Source organism: Thamnophis sirtalis, unplaced genomic scaffold (genome assembly GCF_051295495.1).
Source record: "Thamnophis sirtalis isolate CommonGarterSnake01/CBP01778 unplaced genomic scaffold, rThaSir2_p1.2 scaffold_6, whole genome shotgun sequence".
Classification (NCBI taxonomy): Eukaryota; Metazoa; Chordata; class Lepidosauria; order Squamata; family Natricidae; genus Thamnophis; species Thamnophis sirtalis.
In genome coordinates this window covers 130003527-130030322 of record NW_028261386.1, presented here as the reverse complement: position 1 = coordinate 130030322, position 26796 = coordinate 130003527, and the positions used below count along the sequence as shown (strand labels likewise).

The following is a 26796-nucleotide window of genomic DNA, read 5'->3' as shown; positions in this document are numbered from 1 at the left end:
ATTTAAAAAAAAAAAAAACCCCGTTCTCAGTGCTTACTCTAAATAAATAGCCCGCCAGAGTTTTCATTGGCACAATTTGGCCAAATGTATTCAATTTCCTTTAACAATATAAAATAGTCACAGGAGTTCGGGATTTTTTTTACCTTGAGAGGAAAGGAGGGGAGGGGGGGGGGAGAGTGGAGAGAGAGAGAGAGTGTACAAAAGCTTTATTTTATAAAATGAAATAAATCTCAGTACGGGGTACCCCAAATTTGCCTTCAACGTTCTACTGCTTATATATAAACCTATATAATAAAGCATTTGAAACAACATTCGTATAAAAGAAAGGATATACCTTTAAATAAATAAAAGCTACTATGTACATTATACTGTACATGAGAAGAGGTGTGACGTCAGTGGGATTAAGTTACCTAATATCCTTATTTTCTCCATTAAAAAAATCAAAAAGGAAACTCCTAGCCTTAGTCTACGTTTTAACAACTAGAGTCTAGAGTGCTGGTTATTACCTACAAAGCCCTACATGGCTTAGGACCTGGATAGTTCCGTGACCGCTTCCTGCAACTTATCTCCCAGCGCCCAATAAGATCGCACAGGGCGGGCCTTCTCTGGGTACCGTCAGCTACACAATGCCGTCTGGCGGCTCCCCGGGGGAGAGCCTTCTCTGTTGCAGCCCCGGCCCTTTGGAATGAGCTACCCCCTGAGATCCGGACCATCCCCACTCTCCTGGCCTTTCGTAAGTCCGTTAAGACCTGGCTGTTTCGGCAGGCCTGGGGCTGCTGAGCCTGACTGAACTCCAGCCCCATTATATGTTGTGTTTTTTTTTTCTGTTTTAATAGCAATAGCAATAGCAGTTGGACTTATATACCGCTTCATAGGGCTTTCAGCCCTCTCTAAGCGGTTTACAGAGTCAGCATATTGCCCCCAACAACAATCCGGGTCCTCATTTTACCCACCTCGGAAGGATGGAAGGCTGAGTCAACCCTGAGCCGGTGAGATTTGAACCGCCGAACTGCAGAACTGCAGTCAGCTGAAGTAGCCTGCAGTGCTGCATTTAACCAATGTAATTTAAATTGTACTGTTTTGTTTTTTTAATCTTTTTAATATTTTAATTGTTTTTATGTAAGCCGCCCAGAGTCCTTTGGGATTGGGCGGCATACAAATCTATTCAAATTCAAACTCAGTTCAATTGTATCTTCTTTTTTTTTTGGTCTTTTAATTTTCTTATCTCCCTAAATAAATTCCCTTTGTACAGGTTTCTCTTCATGTTTTTTCTATGCTTTTCTTGATCTCTGTGACAGCCACATTTCCTTCCCCAGATGCTTACAAACGAAGGCGTAGCTAGAGGATGAGGGGAGTAGCAAGCACCCGGTTGCAGCCCAGTTTGTGGTGTGACGGACACCATACAGGAAGAACGTCAGCTCCAGGATTCTGTCGTAACGGACGGATCCTCTTCTTGGAGAAATATTGTGAAATGGTCACTCCCATTCCTCTACACTCAGAAAAGAAACATAACAAAGAATAACTGTACAATTTCCACTTTGCGACACTGGTTTTTTTTTGCAATTGAATCCTAGTGGCATCCGCACGATCGCACCACCATGTTCCTGTACTTTTTCAAAATAACATTGGAGCTGTCATCAAAATAGAGGACAGAGATGGCGTTCAGTTTGGTTGGAGCACAACAGGGCTTTGGGACGTGGTCAGGGAACATCAAGTGGACCTGAAAGTGAAAGACAACAAGATACAATGTGATTTTACTCATTCTACAATCTGTTGTAATGACTCCTACAAGGAGCAAATAATACACACTGTTGTTGTTTTTTTGGTGGAAGAGTGACAGTCATATTGTTAGAATCAGAGGTGGTATTCAGCTGGTTCCTTCCAGTTCGGGCGAACCGGTAGCGGCGGTGGCTGTGGGAGGCTCCGCCCACTCGCCCCAATGTAATGCACGAGCACTGCGCATGCGCAGAAGACGATGCACATGCGCAGAGGAGGCAAAGCAAGCAAAGTGAGCGCACTCGCATTTGCGTACCAGTAAGGAAGATAAGTGAATCCCGCTTCTGGTTGAAATGTTTCTGATTTTAATACTTTGCAATGAAAAGTATATCCGGCTTTTAATAAGAAGACCAACAAACCCCAAATTTTGTGCTGTGGCGAGTTGAAGGTTTAGAGCAGGCGTATCCAACCTTGGTAACTTTAAGACTTGTGGACAGGGGTGGATTTCTCGCCCCGTTCCAACCGGTTTGGTTGGAACGGGGCCGGCGGCATCCTCGTGCACGCGCGCAGTGCACGCATGCGTACTAGCGTCTGTGCGATGCTCCAGCTGCTCCTGGAGGATCGTGCAGGTGCTGTATGCGTCCTGCGCATGCGTGGAAGTGCAGAACTCGTCAAAACCGGGTAAGGAGCGCGGGCGGGTGGGTGGGCCCTTCGCCGTTCCCGGAAGTTACTTACTTCCGGGTTCGCCGACCAACCGGTTCGCGGGGACCGCCGCGAACCGGTTGAAACCCACCCCTGCTTGTGGACGACAAGTCCCAAAATTCCCCTGCCAACCATATATTCTCTCTCTCCCTCAATCTTTCTCCCCTTCTCCCAGGGCTGTCTTAACACATGGGCCTGATGGGTACTTGCCCATTGCCCCCACGAGCATCGGGGCCCTATACTAATCGGTGTATGTTTACCCTTCAATGCACCTTGTACCGTATAAATACATCAACATATTTATTACATTTTACCGCATTTTTTTTCATTGTTATAAATTTTTATTTTAAACACCTAAGCAGATCAACAAAAACAAACACATAACTTAAAAACAACATAGGAACAATAAGTTCCATCGTATATCATACCGCAGTTCCGAATCTGCATTTTTAAAATTAATGCTAAGATGCAAATATATGTTTAATTTTATCAAGCGTTTACATTTTTATACAATTTTTATACCCGTGAGTAATTGTCGTAGGGGGTCTCAGTACATTGCTTTGCCCAGGGCCCATAATGCTGTTAAAATGGGCCTGACCCCCTCTCTCTCACACACACACAAGACATACACACACATTTAAACACAACACAGAGATAGAGGTTTGGGTGTATAGTGTGTGTATGTGTCCGTGTGTGTGTGTGTGTGTGTGTGTGGTATGTATAGAGAGAAAGAGAAAGAGTGTATGCTCTAGTAGTTAAGGAGATGTATTAGTAGTGGGAAGACCAGCTTGTAATCCCCCCCTTGGGCATGGAAGCTGGCTTCGAACAAATCTCTCTTTCATAGTTCTAGACTGAAATGCGGGGAAAAAATATTCACGTCCCATGAATAGTGTTTTATCATGTACTGGGTTGATTTAAAGGAGGAGGAGGACTAATCTACTTATTTTATTTATTTATATTTCTAAACTGATCTTCTCCCTTAAAAAAACAATGCGTTTTTCATAGCTAAAGGGAAGATCCATCCAAAGATTGTGCAGGATAAAGAAAATGGAGTCTGGGGTAGCTTGGCCCTAAACTATTATTGGAAAACAAAAACAAAAAAATGTGGAAAGTATAAAAATGCAATTGTAAAAATCACAGAAGCTTCTCAAAAGCCTGTTTACAGCTGGCCTTTGAGAAATACAACACTCTTCTTGGTTTGCGCTTGAAATGAAATGTTAGCGCAGCATGCAATATTTCCAAATATTGCTTCTTTTTCTTTAAAGACCCCTGCGGAAGCCAAAGACATTTTAAAAATACGACCAAATAGATATTTAAAATGTTCTTCTCTGTATATAGGATGCTGCATCTCCTGAGAAGGAAGCTCCACTGAATCTGATTGACTGATAAATAAATATTTGTATTTATGATTTATAAAATATCTCTAAACATTATATATTGATTATTTATTTATTTTTAAAAAAAACAGATGAAAGCATACCAGCGTCTGTACTATGGCGTGATTTGTGGCATTCATGTGGGCGTTGAGAGGAAATGAACATTCTCCGTCGCAATAAAAGGCAGCATAACCCTCTGGAGCTATAATCCAATCCTATAAAATAAAAATGAAATGTTTAAATGCAAATTTCCCATCTCCATCATCCTTCAGTTTTCGTTTAAAAACAACAACAATAACAACCTGAAAATGCCTGAAAGTTGAAATTCCTCATACGTTCAGACACAGGCTATAATTATCAGGAATGTATCCTCAAGGTAAGCTACTGTGTAAGACCTGACATATGTAATATGGACATATGTAACATATGTCATATGTAAATATGTGAAAACTCTCGTGCCATCTGTCCATATGGTTTTCTTGGCAATAGTATGAAAGTGAGTTTTCATTACCTTCATCTGGGGTAGCAATAGCAATAGCAATAGCAGTTAGACTTATATACAGCTTCATAGGGCTTTCAGCCCTCTCTAAGCGGTTTACAGAGTCAGCATATCGCCCCCACAGTCTGGATCCTCATTTCACCCACCTCGGAAGGATGGAAGGCTGAGTCAACCTTGAGCCGGTGAGATTTGAACTGCCGAACTGCAGATAGCAGTCAGCTGAAGTGGCCTGTAGTACTGCATTTAACCACTGGGGCACCTCGGCTCCTATATCTATCTATCTATCTATCTATCTATCTATCTATCTATCTATCTATCTATCTATCTATCTATCTATCTATCTATCTATCTATCTATAGCAGTTAGACTTATATACCACTTCATAGGGCTTTCAGCCCTCTCTAAGCGGTTTACAGAGTCAGCATATTGCCCCCCACAGTCTGGGTCCCCATTTCACCCACCTCGGAAGGATGGAAGGCTGAGTCAACCTTGAGCCGGTGAGATTTGAACCGCCGAACTGCAGATAGCAGTCAGCTGAAGTGGCCTGCAGTACTGCACCCTAACCACTGTGCCACCTCGGCTCTTTGTATTTAGTCAACATCCCAGCCAAGCTTAAAACCTTCATAATTTCAGATGGCTCCCTACCCAACCAGATCTGAATCTGTTTTGCTTTTTCAAGATCAGCGCAGGCCAGTCAGAACCGTTTCAGTGTTTAATGTACATATTCGACAATAGTCAAGAATCAGTAGTTGACTTCATATGTTGAATTTCAATATGTTAGGAAATGTTTTTACTGTAGTTTGTTACTAAACTTCAATGGTTTGGCTTAAAGATCATTCAAATAACCTGAGTATGTGGATTCACCCATTGCTAAAAGCCAAGTAGCATAATAAATCTTGGCTTCGTGGCCTTCTGTAGGGGGCACAGAGGCCCATACAACCATGAGGATGGCTAGACCTATAAGAGTGCACACATACACACACACACACACACACACACACACACACACACACACCGCCTCGTAATTACCAATGTTAAATGGCCATTTTAGAATTTTTACCCTTTCGGTGTTTAATTGTCATTAGTTTATAATTTTAACAAATTTAATCCTAATTTAATTTCAATATTAATTTTAACATGTTGCTTTATTTATTCAACTAGTTGATAAAGTGGCATTCCAGGGTACTTATTTATAGGGGGGAAATGTCTGGACCAAACGTAATTTCTAATGTTGGATTTTTTTCCCCTTATCAGAGGGAGTCCCCTTGTGGAGTACTGTGAAGCCGTTACCATGACAACTCCACTGCACTGTACAGTAGAAGCCATTTTACCTGAGCCTTGGACCAGTGGGAAGGAGACAAGGGAGAGTGAGCCCGATGCCAGTAGTGAGTTGTTCCTGGATGCACGGCATCAAAGAGCTAATAGGCCTCAGGAACAGTTGTGCAGTTACAGGAGGTAATTGCACTCAGCTGGTGGTCATTAGGCTCCTCTCCAGACTATAAAAAGACTCCTTGTGCGCACGCCCCTCTTTGCAGAAGTCAACGCAGGATTGAATGTTGGAGGACATTACTGTGAGCTTGGCAGGCTGGATTGCTGCCACGGCTTATCTGTGCTGGATTGCTGCCCAAGCTTATCTGTGCCAGTTTGCTGCCAAGGACCTGTCCGTCTGTTAATTAAATGCCGTAACTTATCTTTGGCTCGGAGTGTGTGTTGGTGTGGGACGAGGGGGGTCAGAACAGCCTTACATACTGCTTCATAGTGTTTTTACAGCCCTCTCTAAGCAGTTTAAAGAGTCAGCATATTGCCCCCAACAATCTGGGTCCTCGTGGTAATGTATACGCTGTATAATAATCCCCAGATTTTGACTTTTCAGAGTGAGAGCTGGATTTGTCAGGAGAACCATAACATGTAGTGAGAATGAGATGCATAAGTATGTGATGTAAAAGATAGGAAGGAAGTACAAAGTAGACTTAAATTAGTTTTCTCTTACTTTTCTTCCTCCTTCTTATCTTTTCCTGCTCTTTGCCTAACCTTGCCCAACCCAAGGGGTAAATGGAGAGAAGGAAAAGGAGGAGAACAGAAAATGGGATATCATCTCTACCTGCCATCCAAGGTCTCGAAAGCTCACGTAGAGTTCATGTTTTCTGCAGGCTTGCTTCGGTTCACTTGTGTTATAATCTGCGGGGGGTGGGTGGGAGGAAAGCACATTGCACAATTGCTTATTGTAAACATTCATTAAGCCTATTTTATTTGTTCAGGTTTTAAACATTCACTCTTTTCTCTCAGGAGATATTACTGTGTTATGTGAAGCATGCTTTGCGCCATTCTGCTCAATGCTGGAATTGGTTCATAAGAGTTTTGTCCCGTCTGGTTTCTTTTGAGCAACTGATGGATTGGATCCAGTGGTGGGCTTCAAACTTTTTAGAATCTCTTCTGTAGGTGTAGCCTGCTTTGTGGGAGTGGCTTGCTGGCCATGTGACTGAGTGGGAGTGGCTTGCCAGCCATGTGACTGGGTGGGCATGGCCAGCTTGTAAAATGTGGCAAAACTCACTTAACAACCCGCTTGCTTAGCAACCAAAATGTTGGCTCAGAAACTCTGGCATTTGAAGCACGCAAGTCTTAAAGCTGTCAATTTACAAGACCCTTGCACCCCTAACACTTTAGAAAAAAACTCCAACTCCAAGGGTGTTCAAACCTGACAGCTTTAAGACTTGTGGACTTCAACTCCCAGAATTCCTCCTCCAGTCATGTTGGCTCCAGGAACTCTGGCATTGAAGTGTGCAAGTCTTAAAGCTGTCAAGTTACAAGACCCTTGCACTCCTAACCCTTTAGGGAAAAAACCCCAGGGGTGTTCAAAGTTGACAGCTTTAAGACTTGTGGACTTCAACTCCCAGAATTCCTCCTCTCGCTCTTCATCTTGATGATGTGCAGACAGGCAGGGGGAGGGAGCTGGAACCGGTTCTAAATGGCACTGTAGATTTGTGGAACTTCTTCTATAGAAGAGATTAGAACTGGCAGGAACCCACCTCTGATTGTATCTATAATCTACTATGCCATACCAATCCCACCCATTCCTTTCCTGGTCCTTTCACAGGAATTATAGCTGCTGCAGATGGAATAAGCATATCTAGCAACAATTCTCAATTTTGGTTACTTTAAGATATGCGGAGTTCACCTTTGCTGGCTGAGGAATTCTGGGAACTGAAGTCTGCACATTTTAAAGTGGCCAAGATTGAGAAACATGTTCTACAGACTGTAAAATTGGTGCATATTTTCAGCATTTAATGGGTGGGCATTTTTCAATGATTCCATGGTGTGACTTGATTTCCACCTTACTTTTAAATCAGATGAATTTAGATAAATAAGGCAGAATGGAAGGTGATTGCTTGGGGATATGATATACATTAAAGATAAAATTGCTGTCCATTGTATCCATTAAGTGCAGTGGTGGGATTCAATTTTTTTATTACCAGGTCTGTGGGCATGGCTTGGTGGGCATAATGTGGCTTGGTGGGCAAGGCTTGGTGGGCATGGCAGGGAAAGGATACTGCAAAATGCCCATTCCCTCCCAATCAGCTGAGACTCGGGAGGCAGAGAATAGATGGGGGTGGGACCAGTCAAAGGTGGTATTGACCAGTTCTCCGAACTATTCAAATTTCCACTGCTGGTTCTCCAGAACTGGTCAGAACCTGCTGAATTACCATCTCTGATTGAGTGCCACCTTTTTGTGAATTTCTGTTCTTTTTTTATCTTCTCAAGTGTTCAGATTATTCCTACTTCCCCTGTACAGAGATAGATTGAGAGAAAACATGCAGCTCTGAAGCTACCAGTCGCTTTTTGGAATATCTGAATAATATTCATAGCAGGAGAAAAATATTGTTCTACACACACAGCTCAACCAGAAGCTCTTCAAAAAATCCCAGTCTCCCCACAAGTCCTTTAGGCATCCCCCACCCCAATACAAGTCTCCTGAAATGGCCCAAAATATTACTTTGCATTTCTCCACAGAGTCTAAAAAGACTAAATAGAATTTGAAAAGAAATGTGTGTTGTCTAGCTGTGGGGGAAAAAAATATAGATTCCAGCATACTTAATATGGAGCTAGTATCCAATCTCAAGAAAAAAATGAAATGCATTTAAACTGCAGGGTTATCCTGAATGTCAAATCACTAAACTGAAATCCATACTCCTCCTTCCCTTTCTACATTTCAGATGAGGGAAATGTGGGACATTATATTACACTTCATGTAAATGACTAGAGCAGTGTTTCTCAACCTTGGCAACTTGAAGATGTCTGGACTTCAACTCCCAGAATTCCCCAGCCAGCATTCGCGAATGCTGGCTGGGGAATTCTGGGAGTTGAAGTCCAGACATCTTCAAGTTGCCAAGGTTGAGAAACACTGGACTAGAGTGACATTTATTCTATGGAATCTGGTGTGAAAGTTCCAATTTCACTGACTGGGCCTTCAGTGCTGCAGATTTGCTTATTCTGCTAGGAATCAAAACCATGGGATATTACGGATGAATAAAGTTTGTCCCCAAATAATGTAGGAACTGGAGTTGGCAAATTTCCCTCCATCCCTGTACATAAATCTTTATGGAGCAGAAAGAGGGGGGGGTCTCTTTGAGGGGAAGAGAAAGAAATCAAATTTGAAACTTGCCAAAATACCCATAGACAAGCAAAGCCTATTTGAGATTGACCAGGAGAAAAGAGGGTTAATTTTAAAAAAAAGATGAGTGTAAATATAATATCAACAAAATATTCGAAGCGCTAGGTTGGCAGAAGCTGGGACAAGTAACGGGAGCTCACTCCGTTACGCGGCACTAGGGAATTCAAACCGCCGAATTAATCGACAAGTTCAGCATCTTAGCCACTGAGCCACCACGTCCCTTGAAGCACTGTCATTTACTGTGTTAAAAAAATCATGTTTTCCATCTCTTCAACGTAAATAAGTGGGATTTTAAATACCCAACTTTTACTGACTCATGTCTGGAATTTTTCCAGAAACAATCAGAAAACCCTAAAGTATTCAAGCCATGTGAGAAATATATGTAAGCTATGCTGCTACAACATGTCTATGCATTTTACTTGAATCGTGTGCCTTAAGGCATCGCCTGAAGATGCAACCTAGGTACATTCTTTCAAAAATAACTTCTGCAATGAAAGCCTCACCAGAAAGGTGATTTAGGATGGGGCTATGTTGTTTCAGATTGCAGGTAAAATAGGACATTGTGTGTTGACCCGCTGTCCTGCAGATAAATGAAGTCCTAGTTCCCAGAAATAAAAATGCCATAGAGAAAGTTAGGGCTGAAATTTTCCTGACACTCTAGCTTTCTTTTTGGAAAAATTACTAGTTTTCATGGTGGGGCATTTCGTGACCCGACAAATGCGCGCATGACAAAAGCGTGCTGACAAAACCACGGCGAAAAACCCGTGACGTCATAAACACGCCCACAGCAATGCGTTGACAAAACCATGCCCACAAAAGCGCGATTTAAGTTAAGATAAGGGTTAGGGTTAGGGTTAGGGTTAGGGTTAGGGTTAGGGTTAGGGTTAGGGTTAGGGTTAGGGTTAGGGTTAGGGTTAGGGTTAGGGTTAGGGTTAGGGTTAGGTTCAGGGTTAGGGTTAGGTTCAGGGTTAGGTTTAGGATTAGGGTTAGGGTTAGGGTTATTAGGTTGTTATTAGTTGTTTGTTGAAGGCACGCTTTTGTCGGCGCGCTGTTGTTGGCGCGCTTCTGCGTGCATTCGTCGGTGTGATTTCAACCTCGCAGTTTTCTTGCTGTGGTTTCGTCGGCGCGCTTTTGTCGAGCGCGCATTTGTCGGTGAACCGGGGCATTTAACCATGTCAGCTGCCAGAAATTAAATTAAATTTCTTATGAATTTTTTTTTCTGGTGCAGGGGAAAGGCATGCCAGTCATCCAATCCATTAAAGTGCCAACACAGACAAATGATGTATGCAGAAATCAAGAAGGAAGTGGGTGACTTTTGTTACATAATGCAATACTTAATTTTTTTTTATCATGTGTTCAATTCTACTAGATGAATTGGAATAAGGTGGGTGGAAAATGTAACTTGGTCACAAAGATGAGATCAGTTGACGCTAAGCATCTGAACTGTCAGTTAAACCAACTCTGAGCTAATTGTCTAGAATTAGAGCTTCAAATCACTCTGATTGCCTCTTGAATAGAACAGTGTTCCATAAAATAGGGCACCTCGTCACTCTTACCTGCCACGCTTGACATTCTTGAAGTATTTTGTGAGTTGCTGGACTTGCCGCGATTTTGGTTTTTTTTCTTAGGGTTGGCAGCTCGGACAGATCGGAAAAGGATTTCACTTGCTTTAAAGAAGGCCACCATGAATGGCTGCTTTGACTGCGGACCATGCCTGCCTATAAGACCAGCTGCTTTCGCACCGATACTACGACCTACAAAATAAAGGCACATAAAATTAGCTACCATTAAACAAAATCCATACATTCTAGATAAGATGTGGGTCTATAGAATAGCATATTTTGTGGATATTACAGTACTAGAAGTATGTACCTGGGTACTTGAGAGACCGCCTGCTGCCAATCACCTCCACTAGACCGATTAGATCCCACAGATTAGGCCTCCTCCGAATTCCATCCGCCGGCCAGTGTCGACTGGCGACTACCTGGAGGAGAGCCTTCTCTGTGGCTGCTCCGACCCTTTGGAACGAACTCCCCGTGGAGATTCGCACCCTCACCACCCTCCAGGCCTTCCGCAAAGCCCTTAAAACCTGGCTGTTCCGACAGGCCTGGGGCTAAAGAGCTGTTGCCCCCGTCTCGAATGGTATGACTGTTGTGTGTTTTTAAATTATGTATTGTTATGTATCGTTTATTTTTTATTTTTTTGTCTGTACCCCCCCTTCCCTGATTTGATTTGTTAGTCGCCCTGAGTCCCCTTCGGGGGGGAAAGGGCGGCATATAAATATAATAAAATGAAATGAAATGAATGAATGAAATGTAATGTCTCTGCTATAGTTCCACATTATGGTGGATCATCCTGTTTTTACAAACTGGAGAAAATAAATTGAGAATCCTGCATGCCCTAACCGTCCCCAAGAGAAATAAGAAATGGAGGTAGTGTGTATATATTTACATTTCAAGACATAAATAATTCCCAGACATTTTTTTTGTCAGGACTCTGAAGTTCAGGTACAGCTGAAGCTTCAGTATTTCAAGGGATAATATATAATCGCGGGTGAAATATGACATGATTGACTCTGATTTTAATCCCGAGGGATCTGCATATTTCTTTATTATATTTGTTTAGTTGAGACTGAATAGTCACTTTGTCGGATTAGAGACTCCCCTCCCGGGCATGTGGGGGGGGGGCAGAGGGGGAAGGAGGGTGAAAGTGTGGAAGAAGAAAGAAAAAGTTGAAAAGGGAAAGTCCGAATGTAGACATTGAAGCTGTATCCATCTGAATGTTGAACAAACAACCTCCCAGGCTCTTAATAAAATTTATTTTGGCATCTTCAAGAATTGTGTGCCTCGAAACATTATGCAGAACCTTCAGAAAGATAGAGAGTGCCATATGAAGCTAGGCAGCTGTAAAGAGAGAAGAATTATCATGGCCCAGCCTTTAAATATTTGAAATTTGAAATTTAATAAAATTTGTATGCCGCCCGCTCCCACGGGACTCTGGGCGGCTTACAGACAAGATAAAAAGCATTTAAAAATTATAGTTAAAAATACAGTTGTTAAAAATTGCACACCATCCATTCTGTCTAAGTGGGGCTGGACATTGATCAACAGCCCCAGGCCTGCCGGAACAGCCAGGTCTTGGTGGCTTTTCGGAAGGCCGGGAGAGTGGTAAGGGTCCGGATCTCTATGGGTAGATCGTTCCACAGGGGTGGCGCAGCTACAGAGAAGGCCCCCGGCATTGTCCGGCCAACGGCACCCAGAGGAGGCCCAACCTGTGAGATCTTGTTGGTCGTTGGGAGGTATGTGGAAGGAGGCGGTCTCTCAGGTAGCCAGGTCCTAAACCATGTAGGGCTTTAAAAGTAACAACTAGCACCTTGAAGCGCGTTCGGAGACTAATAGGGAGCCAGTGCAGCTCGCGGAGGATGGGTGTAACATGGGTGTATCTAGGTACACCCAGTATCGCTCGCGCGGCTGCATTCTGGACCAACTGTAGTCTTCGAACACTCTTCAGGGGCAGCCCCATGTAGAGCGCGTTACAGTAATAGTAGTGTGTTAGTGAAGAAATGCAAATGCTGTAGTCCATATAAGAAATAAGTAAGGGGATATGAGACCTAACTTGATATTATACACCAGAAAGTTTAGTGTGTTTGGTAAAAGACCACACTGAGATAGAACCCTTCTAATACAGAAGGCAGCAACATTTCAACTTTGAAAAGAAGTATATCTGTTTCAAAGAGTTGTACCTCTTTTTGTTTCTGTAATAAAATAATTGTGAAGGGATCATATTTATTCCCTGCACCGTCATATCTTTATAATTATTACAATGAAGTCCAAGTGGAATCAAAAGAAACGTTATGACACTTCATTCACAGTGGAAGTATATTATATTGAAAAGTTGGTTCTAGTATTTCAAGAATACATTTTGTGATACGATTGCCATTTTTTTTACGTTTTGAACAATATATCTTGCTGTACTGAAGGAATGTGTACAGTAAAACATTCTGAAATGTTCATAAATCTTTCAGAAGGATTACATTACATAGCTTTTGAAATATCATTGTCAACATGTACGGATAAAACCGCAAAACAACTCTGTCAAATTAATGTAATGTAATTCTGGCTTCAGAGAAAAAAAATACCTCTTTTTTAAAAAAAAATCAGTTTTGGCAATAGTTATGATTAGCCTTTCTTTCTTTCTTTTTAATCCAAAGTGAATTAATTCTCAGTATGGGTTCATGTGTGAGGCTTTGAGACAGGCATAGAAACGAGGTATGGTTTCACACAGTCCTCGTTTCATATGGAAATTTGGGATATACAAAGTTATAATGTCCAATCCCGTACACTCTGTTCCTCCACCTACTTTAGATGGACAAGTTGCCCTTTATATTTTACTCTATTCACTTAGGCATGTGAATGTATATGTAGAAATAAATCCCAACTACTGTAGATGAAAGTAAATCCAGAATTATATAACTTGGAGTGATAAACCTTTTTACAGCAAAACTACTACAGTATTTAAACCAGAATTATTCTGTTGATCTCAAAGTCCTCCAAAATCTTCCAACTCCTCCTTCCCACTCATCTACACATTTCTGGCTTTTACTATCTGGAGAGCTTTTCAATCATGGGAAACCATAGATTATATCTGTAGCTCCTGTTCTTCTGGACTCTGTTGTGGCCTTCCAGCAGCCAGCAGAGCTGGCAGCAGATTCGGACAGTGAAGAGGTTGAGAAACATGGCCAGTCCTGGAGTCTGGAGAAGGCCCTAATGAGGGCTCTGTTAGAGGCAGAGAGGGGGCCAGAGCTGTATGCCAGTTATTAGCTGCCTTCAGAGTCAGACATCAGTGAGGCAGACAAACAGCTGGAGCCTATTCCCAATGTGCGCATTGGCAGAGTTGCCAGACAAAGGGAACAGCTAAAGAACAGGGGTCGACTTGAGAGTAAGTCCACCAGGTGGACGATGAATGGCCCCTCCCATAGGGAATAAAAGAGGAGCGAAAGGGGAGTAGAGTTTTCAGGAGACAATTAGTTTGCTTAATTGGTTCGTGACTCTCTGAAACTCCTTGCTAAGTTTTACAGATATCGGCCTGGCAGCTCTCCAAGCCAGATAAGGTCTGTGACTGTAAATCCTCGCTTGAAAGGCTTTGCTGGATGTGAATGAGTAGAATTCATAGTAAATTAATAAAAGGGTTTTTTTATCAGAACAAGGAGTTTACTTCATGGTCTTGGGAAGTCTCGGTCAGAACAGACTCCATCTCAAATGTGCATGATGTAACCATTTTTTGTTGTGCTAATTCTTTGTCACGGAGAATCCCAACCCTATATACAGGTGGTTGCAGTGTTCCTGTCCTAAATCAGGGACCTATCAGTGAAGAGTGCTTTAATGTGGGTTCTTGTACGAAACAGGAGCTTGAATTCTCAGCCATAAGTAATCTCTTCCAACTGAGGAGTACATTTAGAAAAGTGGACTAATAAATCACAATACCGTCCCTATTGACCAGACTATACAAAGTGAGGTTGCCCAAGGACTTGCTCTTGGTTAGAAGGAAATTGAACTTTCCGAATAGCAGTCTCCTAATCACAAATGCTTCTGAAAGAAACCTTGGGTTCAAAGATATTTGCTGTGCAAGAGTCTATCCTTTGGAACTCAAGAAGAACTCTCTCTTGGGCACATGGTACTGGTTGCCCAGCTATTTGGGAACTGTCCTTAATCAATAAGTAAGCGCTTCAATTATGAAACAACTAACTTTGGAGGAGTTTCGAGATAGCAATAGCAGTTAGACTTATATACCGCTTCGTAGGGCTTTCAGCCCTCTCTAAGCGGTTTACAGAGTCAGCATATCGCCCCCCATAGTCTGGGTCCTCATTTTACCCACCTCGGAAGGATGGAAGGCTGAGTCAACCTTGAGCCGGTGAGATTTGAACCGCTGAACTGCAGATAACAGTCAGCTGAAGTGGCTGCAGTACAGCACTCTAACCACTGCGCCACCTCGGCTCTGGAATAATTCTGAATTAAATTCTTCGGTAGTTTCGCTGTAAGATGTATAATTCTGAGTTGTGTGATTCTGAATTTACTCTCAACTACAGCAGGGGTGGGGCCTTTTTTGACCTGTGGACCAGTGGTGGGTTTGTATTGGTTTGGACTGGTTCGGCCGAACCAGTAGTAGCTTGGCGGCTTGGGTCGCTGGAAGAGGAAGCGACCCAGGCCTGCCATGCCCCCAAACTTGTTCTCCTGGCGGCGTCATAGGTAGCACCATCTTGTTTTTTGCTTCTGCGCATGCGCAGAGCAATTTTAGTTGTACTGCGCATGCACGCGCAGCAGTCACTGCTAGAGCCCGCCCCTGATATGGACTTCAGCTTCTAGAATTCCTGAGCCAGCCATGCTTAGTTGAAGTCCACAGGTTGTAAAGGGGTCATAGTTGCTCCTCCCCTCACTCCCAATCTGTAGTTATATTCTGGTTTCTCTTCAGATCGTATAAATCTTTCACCTTTAGATTGTATCTACAGTTGTTGGGATTTCTTCCCACATTCATAGAAATGCATACTCAAAATTAAAATAGAAGCCTTGGAAATAATTGTAAAGCAAGGAATTAAAAAAAAAAACTGTCTACCTTGGCATTTCAAAAGATCAAGTAAACACAAGATAAAGAGCCACATAAATTGCTTTATTGTTTAATGGCTGTTTAAGAGTACCTCTACGTATCTCAAGGATTTATATAAACTATTACTTGTAGGATCTTCGTTGTTATCTTACTGCTAACACAGAATTATTTTAAAGGAAGTTTACATTACATGAAAGGCTATTCATTCCTTGTTTTTGCTTATCACACAATACTTTAATAAATTTAGAGTACTTAACATTGCTCATACATTTATTCTATTTTCTAAGAACTCTTCCGGGAAAATGTTGATTTTTTTTAAAATAGCAGATTTAGGCAATCCCTCATCTGTGGATTCCTAGAACTCAAAATTGTTTTACTAATAAGAATGCCACTGAGTAATCACAGTGTAGTTTTCTACTGGTTTTTCTGTATGGAAAAGTATGTTGATCAGAGTACCAATTGAGACTTTTTAAAAACTGAACCTGCACCCAAAGAAAACAAAAATGGAGGGAAGTAGCCAAAAATGAACGCAATTATTCAGTGTTCTAAACATAGAGCGCAGAGTCCCGCACACCAAGCTTTATCTTCCATCCTTTGCAGAATTTCCCTTGTTCCTTCAAATTAACAATTGTCTGAATATGTGCTCGGTTATTCTGCTCCTAAGTTTAATTTTCATTTTTTTAAAAATCCTTTTCCAGTTATCTGTCATTAGGTACATCTTCACCCAATTTAAAGTGATACATCTGAATAAACACACTGTAAAAGTGTTTATATACTGAAGTGGGTCAATTCAAGGTATGGTATTTGGCGGTGGCTTCTAATCTCTCCCTGTCTCCCTGCGAAAGGACTGCCAGGAAAGAGCTGAATTAATGCATTTGTTACAGTGGAAGGAGAATGGAAACTGCTTTAACCGCAAACCAAACTGGCTCTTTCATTGATGCCCATGATAGATGTTGCTCTCAAACATACAAGCCCTGGCATAGAGCCACCGTAAGTCTGCCTTTAAAAAGGGAACTATAGGGCTGAGTTGAGTGAGGCTTGCTCCTAGCTCAGTTTATTGGTCTTGTATTAGGACTATTAGTAAGTTCTTTCTGTAGTGAGAACATAATAACAAAACAAGAGAATAACAGAACAAAATAACAGAATAATAGAGTTGGAAGGGACCTTGGAGATCTTCTAGTCCAACCTCTTGCTCAAGCAGGAAACCCTATACCATTCCAGACAATTGGTTGTCTGATCTCTTCTTAAAAACCTCCAGTGTCGGAACACTCACAATTTCTGGAGGCACTTCGTTCCACTGATTACTAGTTCCTCACTTTCAGGAAATTTTTCCTTCGTTCTAGGTTGGGTCTCTCCCATGATTATGTTCCATCCATGGCTTCTTATTCTGCCTTTTAGGTGTTTTCGAGAATAGGTTGCGTCTGTTATTTGGGGCAGTTCCTTAGATATTGGAACACTGCTATCATGTCACTCCTAGTTATTCTTTTCAGTAAACTAGATGCACCCAATTAAGAACAAGCATGACATAGTTGAAAAGATGTAGGCTTTTTCATCCAAAGTTGTCCTTTCGTTGATCCAACAATAGTTCAGAAGAATTCTACTGAGAGTTGCTACTCCTAGAAGAACTCAGTTCAGCATGGCTGAGGTCCAGCCCTGACCAGATTGAGTGCATGATGTGGTTTTTAATCTGTCTTTCTCTGTTTTTTAATTCTTTATTTTTTTAAAAAAATGTATTTTCTGTAAGCCGCCCGGAGTCCTTCGGGATTGGGCGGCCTATAAATTTATTAAATACTATTAAAAAAATACTATTAAAATACTATAAATACTATTAATATGCACATTGGCAGTTTTTAAAATATAGATTAATTATTAGTAGGGACAACAGAGAATGCAGAAGTAGAAAGATATAAGCCAAATAAAACAAACAACAAGGCACAGCTGTAAGAGTTAACAATCCACAAATGTCTTAAGGTAGTGGTTCAAGGTTCAAGGTTCAAGGTTCATTTTATTTATATGCCGCCCTATTCCCGGCGGGACTCAGGGTGGCGCACAAACCCAAGGGAGGGGAAGGGAAACACAAAGAACTATAACAAAAAAGTACAAGGGAATTTAAAACAACCAACAGCCACACGATTTGAGAGGGGAAGGGAACTCATCGACCCCAGGCCTGCTGACACAGCCAGGTTTTAACGGCTTTTCGGAAGGCCTGGAGAGAGGTGAGGGTCCAAATCTCTGCGGGGAGCTCATTCCAAAGGGCCAGAGCTGCCACAGGGAAGGCCCTCCCCCGGGTAGTAGCCAGATGACATTGGCTGGTAGACGGAACCCGGAGGAGGCCCACCCTGTGTGATCTAATGGGTCTTTGGGAGGTAATTGGCAGCAGGCGGTCTCTCAAGTACCCAGGTCCAATACCATGAAGGGCTTTATAAGTGACGACTAGCACCTTGAAGCATATCCGGAGACCAATTGGTAACCACTGCAGCTCGTGGACTATAGGTGTAATGTGGTACACCCACAATCGCTCGCGCGGTTGCATTCTGGACGAGCTGAAGTCTCCGAATGCTCTTCAAGGGCTGCCCCATGTAGAGCGCATTGCAGTGCTTTGCACTTAAATCACTACTGGATGAGAGGCCAGAAGGAAAACTAAAATCTCATAGTAAGATTATTCCCCAGGGAAACTGATACAATTTTAGCTATTTCCCCCCCTAGTGACTTATACTATTTTCATCACTTAGCCATCACTGAAGTGATATAAAGCCTGTCCTCATGCATGTTACTTTGACAGATAGAAATTGGAAGAATGTAGATGATACCATAAGTCACTGGTGAGAAATGACCATCCAAGAATCTCAAATACTCATGCCATACACATAGTTTGCCTACTTGGAAACTCAGAGCCAAATCTGATTTGCTAAATATCTATAATTAGCTGTAGTTTTTCTTTTATTGTTTATTTTACGGTGAAGGGATTAGTTGGAGGGGGATGGACCAAGAGAAGGAGAATTCAGACTGGATCTCTGGAAAGAATTACTCCTTCTTCCAAATCCCATTTTCCCAATGAATGCCCTGCCTTTCCTATCTACCCAGAGCATCGTTGTGGTGAGATGGGCGATAGAGAGATGATAGATCAATCGATAGGCAGGCAGACAGATAGATATGCTTTTACACCAAGGAAAATCATAGCAATGTACATGAGATTCTCATTATAAGAACCAGACAGTAGTGATTTTATAAGAAAATAATAGAGGCAGCCTAGCTCCTCAACCACCATCAAGCTCATAATCAGATTTCAGTCTATCCCTGGCATCCTTTTAGAAAAATGTGTACATTTCTCACTGTCTAATTTCCTTTGGGCCTTGGCTGTACAAATGAAATCTGGTGCCTAAAGCAATTAGAAAAAATAAATCCATTATTAGCTATTAGAAATTAATCTAACATTTGAATGAGTTTAACCTACAATATAGAAGGAAATGGAAGCATTAAAATGTAGCATAAGATTTTAATGTAATATGATTTCACATGTATACTGTCTTCTCTTATTTTTTTCTTTAAAACTAAGATATGTTAAGTATATTGATATGGAAGCATAAATACCATCAACATAGAATGGAGTTTGCTCAGAAGCTGAAATACACCAATGAGAGGAAGAGTGGGAAACAGAGGAGAGAAGAAAGATAGGAAGAGAGGGATAGGAGAGAGGGTAAGGGGGGAAGATGAGGAGGATAAGGAGGAGTGGTAAGGGGAGAGAGCAGAAGGAGAAAGGAAGGGGAAGTAGAGTAGAAAATGATGGAGGGAAGACAGAATGTAGAAGAGTGGGAAGCAGAGGAGAGAAGAAAGATAGGAAGAGAGGGATAGGAGAGAGGGTGAGGGGGGAAGATGAGGTGTATAAGGAGGAGTGGTAAGGGGAGAGAGGAGAAGGAGAAAGGAAGGGGAAGTAGAGTAGAAAATGATAGAGGGAAGACAGAATGTAGAAGAGTGGGAAGCAGAGGAGAGAAGAAAGATAGGAAGAGAGGGATAGGAGAGAGGGCAAGGGGGGAAGATGAGGAGGAGAAGGAGGAGTGGAATGAAGAGAGAGGAGAAGGAGAAAGGAAGGGGAAGTAGAGTAGAAAAGGATGATGAAGGGAAGAAAGGAGGTAGGAGAGAGGCAGAAGAAAGAGGTGTATGGAAAGCAGAAGAGCTAATAATGGGTTTTTATCTTTCTGGGCGTTGATGGCAAGAGGAACTGATGTAATTACTACTTAATACAATAGGATATTGGCTATGTAATAGTATACATGTGATTATATGTTATGAAAATGGAAAATTAAAAAAGTATATTTTTAAAAAAATGTAGCATAAAAAGATTTCCCTCTTTTTCTTTTTAAATCATACCTTACAGCATGGGTGCTAAAACAATGGGACTATACCAAAAGCTGCACATGGAAAAAATAATACAAGAGGCTTTTTCAGATGGTTTCTACATATATTTTGACACTCATCAGCTGACTTCCCACCTTCTGTATCAGTTGGAAGTGATGGTTTCTCCTGTAAAATCACAACTGACTTCAGCCTAAAATATACACTGTAATAGAACCCAGTGGACCACTACACAGATATATGCAGACATGTAGAAAAGAGAATTAGAAAAAGCATGATCCTTTCTTAACTTAGCCCAGCCCCAGGGAAACAATAAGTTATATGTTGACAGACTCCCTATGTGTTATGTTGCTCTTTAGACCTACAATTCAATATAAAATGTGTTTTTAGCAGAAAATCAGCCATATTTCATGCAGAAATGGTGCCTGTGAAACCAAATTCCATTTTCAAAGAAAAAAAAATAATGGATTGCTTTTTTCTTTTCATCAAGAAGGAAATGCAGAACGATTATGATGAGCAGGTATGTTTTTCATACTCTAGTTTTATTTTCTACATCTTTTCCAACGTAACTGCAATTTCAAACAATCTTCTTATCCCTTTGATCTCTTTTAAAAATTAAAAATCACAGACCAAATTAAAATCCAAAAGGAAGACATTTTAATTCAGTAAGGGGATTCAATCCAGCCTCATAATCAAGTAAGTAAAACAAGGATGTGGGAAGCTCCAAAGCTAGCTAAATTAATCAGAATTATACTAGTATGACAAACAAAGGCACAGATTACATTGTATGGAGCCTGAGCATATGCTTGTGAAAATCAGCACTATTTAATTCTGCATATATTAGATATATCTCAGTAGGTTCCACCACAAAACCGTGGTGGAATAAAGCGCGCTCGACGAAAGCACGTATGTGACGTCATCACAGCGCGACGAAAACATCGCGCTGTGAGCGGCAAATTTAAAATTAAAGCGAAAACCTTACCCTAACCCCCCCAAACCTAACCCTAAACCTAACCCTTAACCTAACCCTAAACCTAACCCTAAACCTAACCCTTAACCTAACGCCAAACCTAACGCTAACCCTGAACCTAACCCTAAACCTAACCCTAACGCTTAACGTAACCCTAAACCTAACCCTAACCCTTAACCTAACCCTAACCCTAAACCTAAACCTAACCCTTACCTTTACGTGAATTGGCTTGCTTTAATTTTATTTTAATTTTAATTTAATTTATTTTTAATTTTTTTTGTCGCGCTGCTGATGACGTCACGTACGCGCTTTCGTCGGGCGCGCTTTATTCCACCACGGTTTTGACGGGTCACGATCTCAGTAGAATCTGGCTCTGCATTTTTTATGCTAATTTAATCAATAATAGAAAATTTGTTCAAAGATTATCTATTCATTTTTCTTAAAACATTTACACCTACTTATCCTACAGGTCTCAGGATCTGCTTTAATCCACAAATCACAGAGGATAAAACACTCACGTCAAATAAAAATAAATGATTGCTTAAAAGATTAAAGAGCAACAGCCGTAATACAATACTAGACAATTTTGGGAGGACCAAAAGCAAGACTATACTGAATGCTTGAGTAAAACGAAGTATTTCCCTGGTGCTAAAAACCAGGGGGATTTAACACCTTCCTTCCACCACCAACACAACACAAGTGGTCTGTTCATGATAATGAAATAAATGACTCTCCCATTAAATCTGGATTCTCTTCCTTCTGCCCATAGCACTATCTAAGCCGGGGGTGTCCATCTTTGGCAACTTTAAAACTTGTAGACTTCAACTCCCAGAATTCCTCAGAATGGTTGGCTGGGGAATTCTGGGAGTTGAAGTCCACTGTCCTAAGTTGGACATCTCGAATCTAAGCCAGAAATGGATTGCTACTGGTTCACCTCCAGTTTGGGCAATCCACTAGTGGCAATTGCAACTGGGTAGACAATCCGCTAGGGACAACAAGTTTGCCATGCCCCCAAATTAGTTCCCCGGTCACTGTGGCATGTTTTTTTTTTTTTGACATTTTTTGACTATTTACAGGCAACTGCACACGCGTGCAATGAACCGGCACTAATGCTAGCAAAAACTCACCCTGATTTAAGCCTACATGTGTCAAGCCAATGATAAAATGAGGCAGCATATTGGCAATCATGGAGGCTGGGAACTCCTAAATCTAGCATGGGAAAAGGTCCCATATGCATGTTAAATTCTCTAAAAGGACCATTCTGGAATGTTCTACATCTGAGACCACTTCAGCTAACCTGACTACAGAGACCAGCAGTAAATATGATGGTTACCATCAACCTCTTTTTCCTATGTCTTAGTATATCAGGTATGTACCTACATGTAAAGGTATTTTCATAGCAGCCACAGATTTTATGTAGGCCACTGATTAAAATGTTCCCATCCAACCAGTGGTGGGTTTCAAAAATTGTTCGAACCTACTCTGTGGGTGTGGCCTCCTTTGTGGGAGTGGCTTGCCGCCCATGTGACCGGATGGGAGTGGCTTGCCGCCCATGTGACCGGATATGAAGATGCCGACAACACTTGTCAGAACCACCTTAAATTCCCTCACACACAGCACTGGCATGCATAAGAATATGATGTAAACATGTTTTTTAAAAGGCATCTTTGGTTTGCGTTAAAACAACTTCAACACACGCAATGTTCTGATTGCACCACAAACGCAGTAGTCATCCTTACCTTTCACAGAGGCACTGAGTTTTATAAACAGGAGCATGATAGTGTAGAATAATCATATCCAAGGACCAGTGGTGGGTTTCAAAAATGTTTGGAACCTCTTCTGTAGGTGTGGCCTGCTTTCCAGGTCCACTGGTGGAACCTCTTCTAACCGGTTCGGTAGATTTGACGAACCGGTTCTACCGAATAGGTGCGAACTGGTAGGAACCCACCTCTGCATCCAACCCAGAGGATCCAAAATGTTTATGAGTTCTGTGCAGTTTGTGTGCATGTAAATTACAATCATTTCAAACAGATTCTTGTGAAATGTGACACATACATACAACTTACCGTCTGCTGTCTCTGCACAGAGCTGCAACCCTAAATTATTCTGTGGGTCAATCACCCAATGGTTGCTGGTCACCGTGATATCAAACACAAGCCAGCCAATGTGAGGAGCTTGAGTTCGTTTTGAATCTAATAGGAACAGGTCCGCATCCCTAGTATAGAAAGAAAGAGTAAATAAAAATGCATAATGATTATGTCATTGGAATTAACTCAGCCAGTAAAACATTGATTCTGACTGTGGCAGAGCAAGGCAAACAATCTACATACCTATGATATCACATGTTGGAAATGAAAGGCAGTGATCCATAAACTAATTAAATTTCAGCGCTTCAAATTAATTTCTCCAAAATAATTTTGCGTTGGCATTAACAAACCTGGACGGTTATACTTTTTTATTTTGTTCATTTCTACCGATTTGATATACTAAGTGATTTCATCTCCCACAGTTCAATTCTATGAACATGTAAGTCTTGCAGATGTACCAGAAATTCTAATAGTTGCATGTAAAGTATAGACAAGAATGAGAAAACAAATAATATTAAGCTTTGTGGTATTTTATAATACTGATAGTATTTTGAAGCGTGGCACGACAAAACCGCGCTTGACTAAAGCGCGCCCGATTAAACCGCGTCGCTGACGTCATCAACAGGGCGACAACAGCGAGCGCGGAGAAAGAAGGGCGCTTTAAATAGCGCTTTGAAAGCAAGCCGATTCACGTAAAGGTAAGGGTTAGGTTTAGGTTTAGGTTAAGGGTTAGGGTTAGGTTTAGGTTTAGGGTTAGGTTAAGGGTTAGGTTTAGGTTTAGCTTTAGGATTAGGATTAGGTTTAGGGGGGTTAGGTTTAGGTTTAGGGGTTAATTTTAGGTTTAGCGTTTACAGCGTGCTTTTTTCTCCACGCTGTTGTCGTGCTGTGATGATGTCAGCTACGCGGTTTCATTGAGCGCCCTTTAGTCGAACACGGTTTTGTGGTGGAACCATTTTGAAGTGCTTCTTTTCATAGTTTGTTCATGGAGGAAAGCTAGATATTATGTGATTTTTCTGAAGAATTCTATGAAAACCTCACCAAAAATCCATCCATTCTAAATATTTTAAAAGGAAAAAAATACAGGTAGTCCTCAATTTAAGATCACGATTGAGGCGAAAAATTTATGTTGCTAAGTGAGAAATTTGTTAAGTGAGTTTGCCCCATTTTACAACTTTTCTTGCCACATTATGTTAAGTGAATCACTGCAGTTATTAAACTAGTAACATGGTTGTTAAGTGAATCTGCTTTCTCCATTGACTTTGCTTGCCAAAAGGTTGCAAAAGTTGATCAGATAACCCTGAGACACTGCAACCGTCATAAACGCAAGTCAGTTTCAAGCAGCCAAATGTAAATCAGGTGACCATGGGGAGCAGTGGTGGGATTCAAATAATTCACCAACCAGTTCTCTGCCCTAATGACCAGCTGGGTAGGCGGGGCTCGGTGGTCATGTGATCATGTGGGCGTGGCCAAGTCAATGTCACTCAGGTCGATGGGCACTTCACCTTAGTTGTTACAATGGTAATAAGGGCTAACTGAAGAAGAGTTTCTGTAATCAGGGCAATAAAGATTAGGCTAGAAACAACACAGAATGTTTCCTTCCTGCCTTCCTTACAGGATTAGCCCTGTAAAGTGGGGAAAAAACAAAAGGAGATTTCTTCCAACAACTGGTTCTCCAAACTGCTTAGAAAGTTACCAACCGGTTCTCCCGAATAGGTGCGAACTGGCTGAATCCCACCACTGATGGGGGGGCTGTAATGGCCATAAGTGTGAAAAATGATCATAAATCACTTTTTTCAGCGCCGTTGTAACTTTGAACAGTCACTAAGAAAACTGTTGTAGATGTGTTAAATGTTTTAGCTATGTAATTCATAGTGCTTTCTGAAAACAAAGTCTAAGATTACGATTTTATCCATTTTTACCTAATGGAATATTTGCATTAAAATTTACTCATGGCGAGGAGCATGGATGTAGCAAATCTCATCTTAAAGTTCATTCATGGCTTCATAATCCCAACTCAAACACAGGAGGTCCTATATACTGCGTATAGATTAAGAAAGTAAACGTACCTCTTGGTTCTCTAAAAATAAATACAGCCGAGCTGTATAGTATCCCCCTTGTTGCAGCTAAATTAAACTTGGCTTGCTTTACTCATGGTTCAGGGCAGCAAGTATTTTTTCAAAAAACTAGTCCTGTAAATTGTGCATGTAATTCTTGCTCATCTATAATGATTAACTGAACTAATCCTTTACATGATGAAATTGGAAAATTTGGGATACCTGTGAATTTTCCTTCTGGCAATCTTACTGGACAGCTTGAGTACAAGAGATGAGTTGTTCAACCTTCCAACCACTAGGAGAAAAAGACTCCGGGTAAAGGCTGAAAACAGACATGCCGGTAGTAGGAACCACCACTCTGTTCTCAGTCCAAACCAATATCCTATTTTCCTTTTCCATACTTGTGGGGTTGGGTGGATAGAGTGGCCAAGATAGATGCAGAGGTGATAGAGGCTTTGATCATGGCTGACCTGAATTTACACACTGTGTAGATGTTTAGAAGAATCAATGTTCCATGTCAGCTGGATCATTCCCCTATGGAAGAGGTAAGCTAAGCCACTTTTACAATGCTGTTTTTAATGGCACCTCCTGTTTGAACAGCTGTCCAGACTAAACTTTGTAAAGATAAAGAGCGACGCTAAGGAAGAACGGAGCTGGGGCTGAAGTTATTCATCAACCATCAAGAAAGAATAGGCACACGAAAAGGACTCTCAGCACACTCTCCTTCACTCTGATAACACATATTTTGTGTTCAAACTAAATAGAATCTAAATTTGCATCTCTGCACATGAATGGTTTTTTTGCTAATCCATCTCTCTTTTGTGTTTTTATGAATGATGTGTTATTTTTTTCAGACAATGATACAGCATCACCAGAGTCCTATCTAATCAGCAAAACATTGCCATAAGGTAAAGGCTCCCCTCGCATATATGTGCTAGTCATTCCCGACTCTAGGGGGCAGTGCTCATCTCCGTTTCAAAGCCGAAGAGCCAGCGCTGTCCAAAGACGTCTCCGTGGTCATGTGGCCAGCATGACTAAATGTCAAAGGCACACGGAACGCTGATATCTTCCCACCAAGGGTGGTTCCTATTTTTCTACTTGCATTTTTACATGCTTTCGAACAGCTAGGTTGGCAGAAGCTAAAACAAGTGACGGGAGCTCACTCCATTACGCAGCACTAGGGACTAAGAGCCAAGGTGGCGCAGTGGTTAGGGTGCAGTATTGCAGGCCACTTCAGCTGACTGTTATCTGCAGTTCAGCGGTTCTAATCTCACCGGCTCAAGGTTGACTCAGCCTTCCATCCTTCCGAGGTGGGTGAAATGAGGACCCGGATTGTTGGGGGCGATATGCTGACTCTGTAAACCGCTTAGAGAGGGCTGAAAGCCCTATGAAGCGGTATATAAGTCTAACTGCTATTGCTATTGCTATTGCTATTGCTATTGCTATTGCTATTGCTATTCAAACCACTGAACTGACAGTGATCTGATCGACAAGCTCAGCGTCTTAGCCACTGAGCCACCTCATCCCTCAACATTGCCATAGCACTGGCTTTTTAACCTGTCTTTTTAACCAGAATGAGCAGGCTCAGGAGCTAGCTCTACTGCTAAGCATGCCCCTTTAAGCCCTGGGTTCCCATCATGGTACCACAAGTATTGCCCTTGTGCTACCTGCTTTATGTTCCACTTGATTATCTACTGTAAAGAAAATTAAATAAAAGGAATGTATTGCATGTATCATCAGGTAGTTGGGCTGTTGTAATATGTTCTGTGT

The 26796-nt window shown here is 41.6% G+C and overlaps 1 protein-coding gene across 1 annotated transcript in view; it reads right to left on the bottom strand.

Moving 5' to 3' along the window:
* Positions 1–1089: 1089 nt before the first annotated feature.
* Positions 1090–26796, bottom strand: part of BMP5 (bone morphogenetic protein 5) — a 57387-nt gene continuing 31680 nt past the window's right edge. The window contains exons 3-7 of the mRNA XM_087718949.1: positions 22952–23100; positions 10519–10716; positions 6395–6471; positions 3899–4009; positions 1090–1720 (exon numbers count right to left, since the gene is read on the bottom strand). Of these exons, the coding sequence (XP_087575075.1) occupies positions 1571–1720; positions 3899–4009; positions 6395–6471; positions 10519–10716; positions 22952–23100 (685 nt within the window). The 3' untranslated portion in view covers positions 1090–1570. The remainder of the gene's footprint in view (positions 1721–3898; positions 4010–6394; positions 6472–10518; positions 10717–22951; positions 23101–26796) is intronic.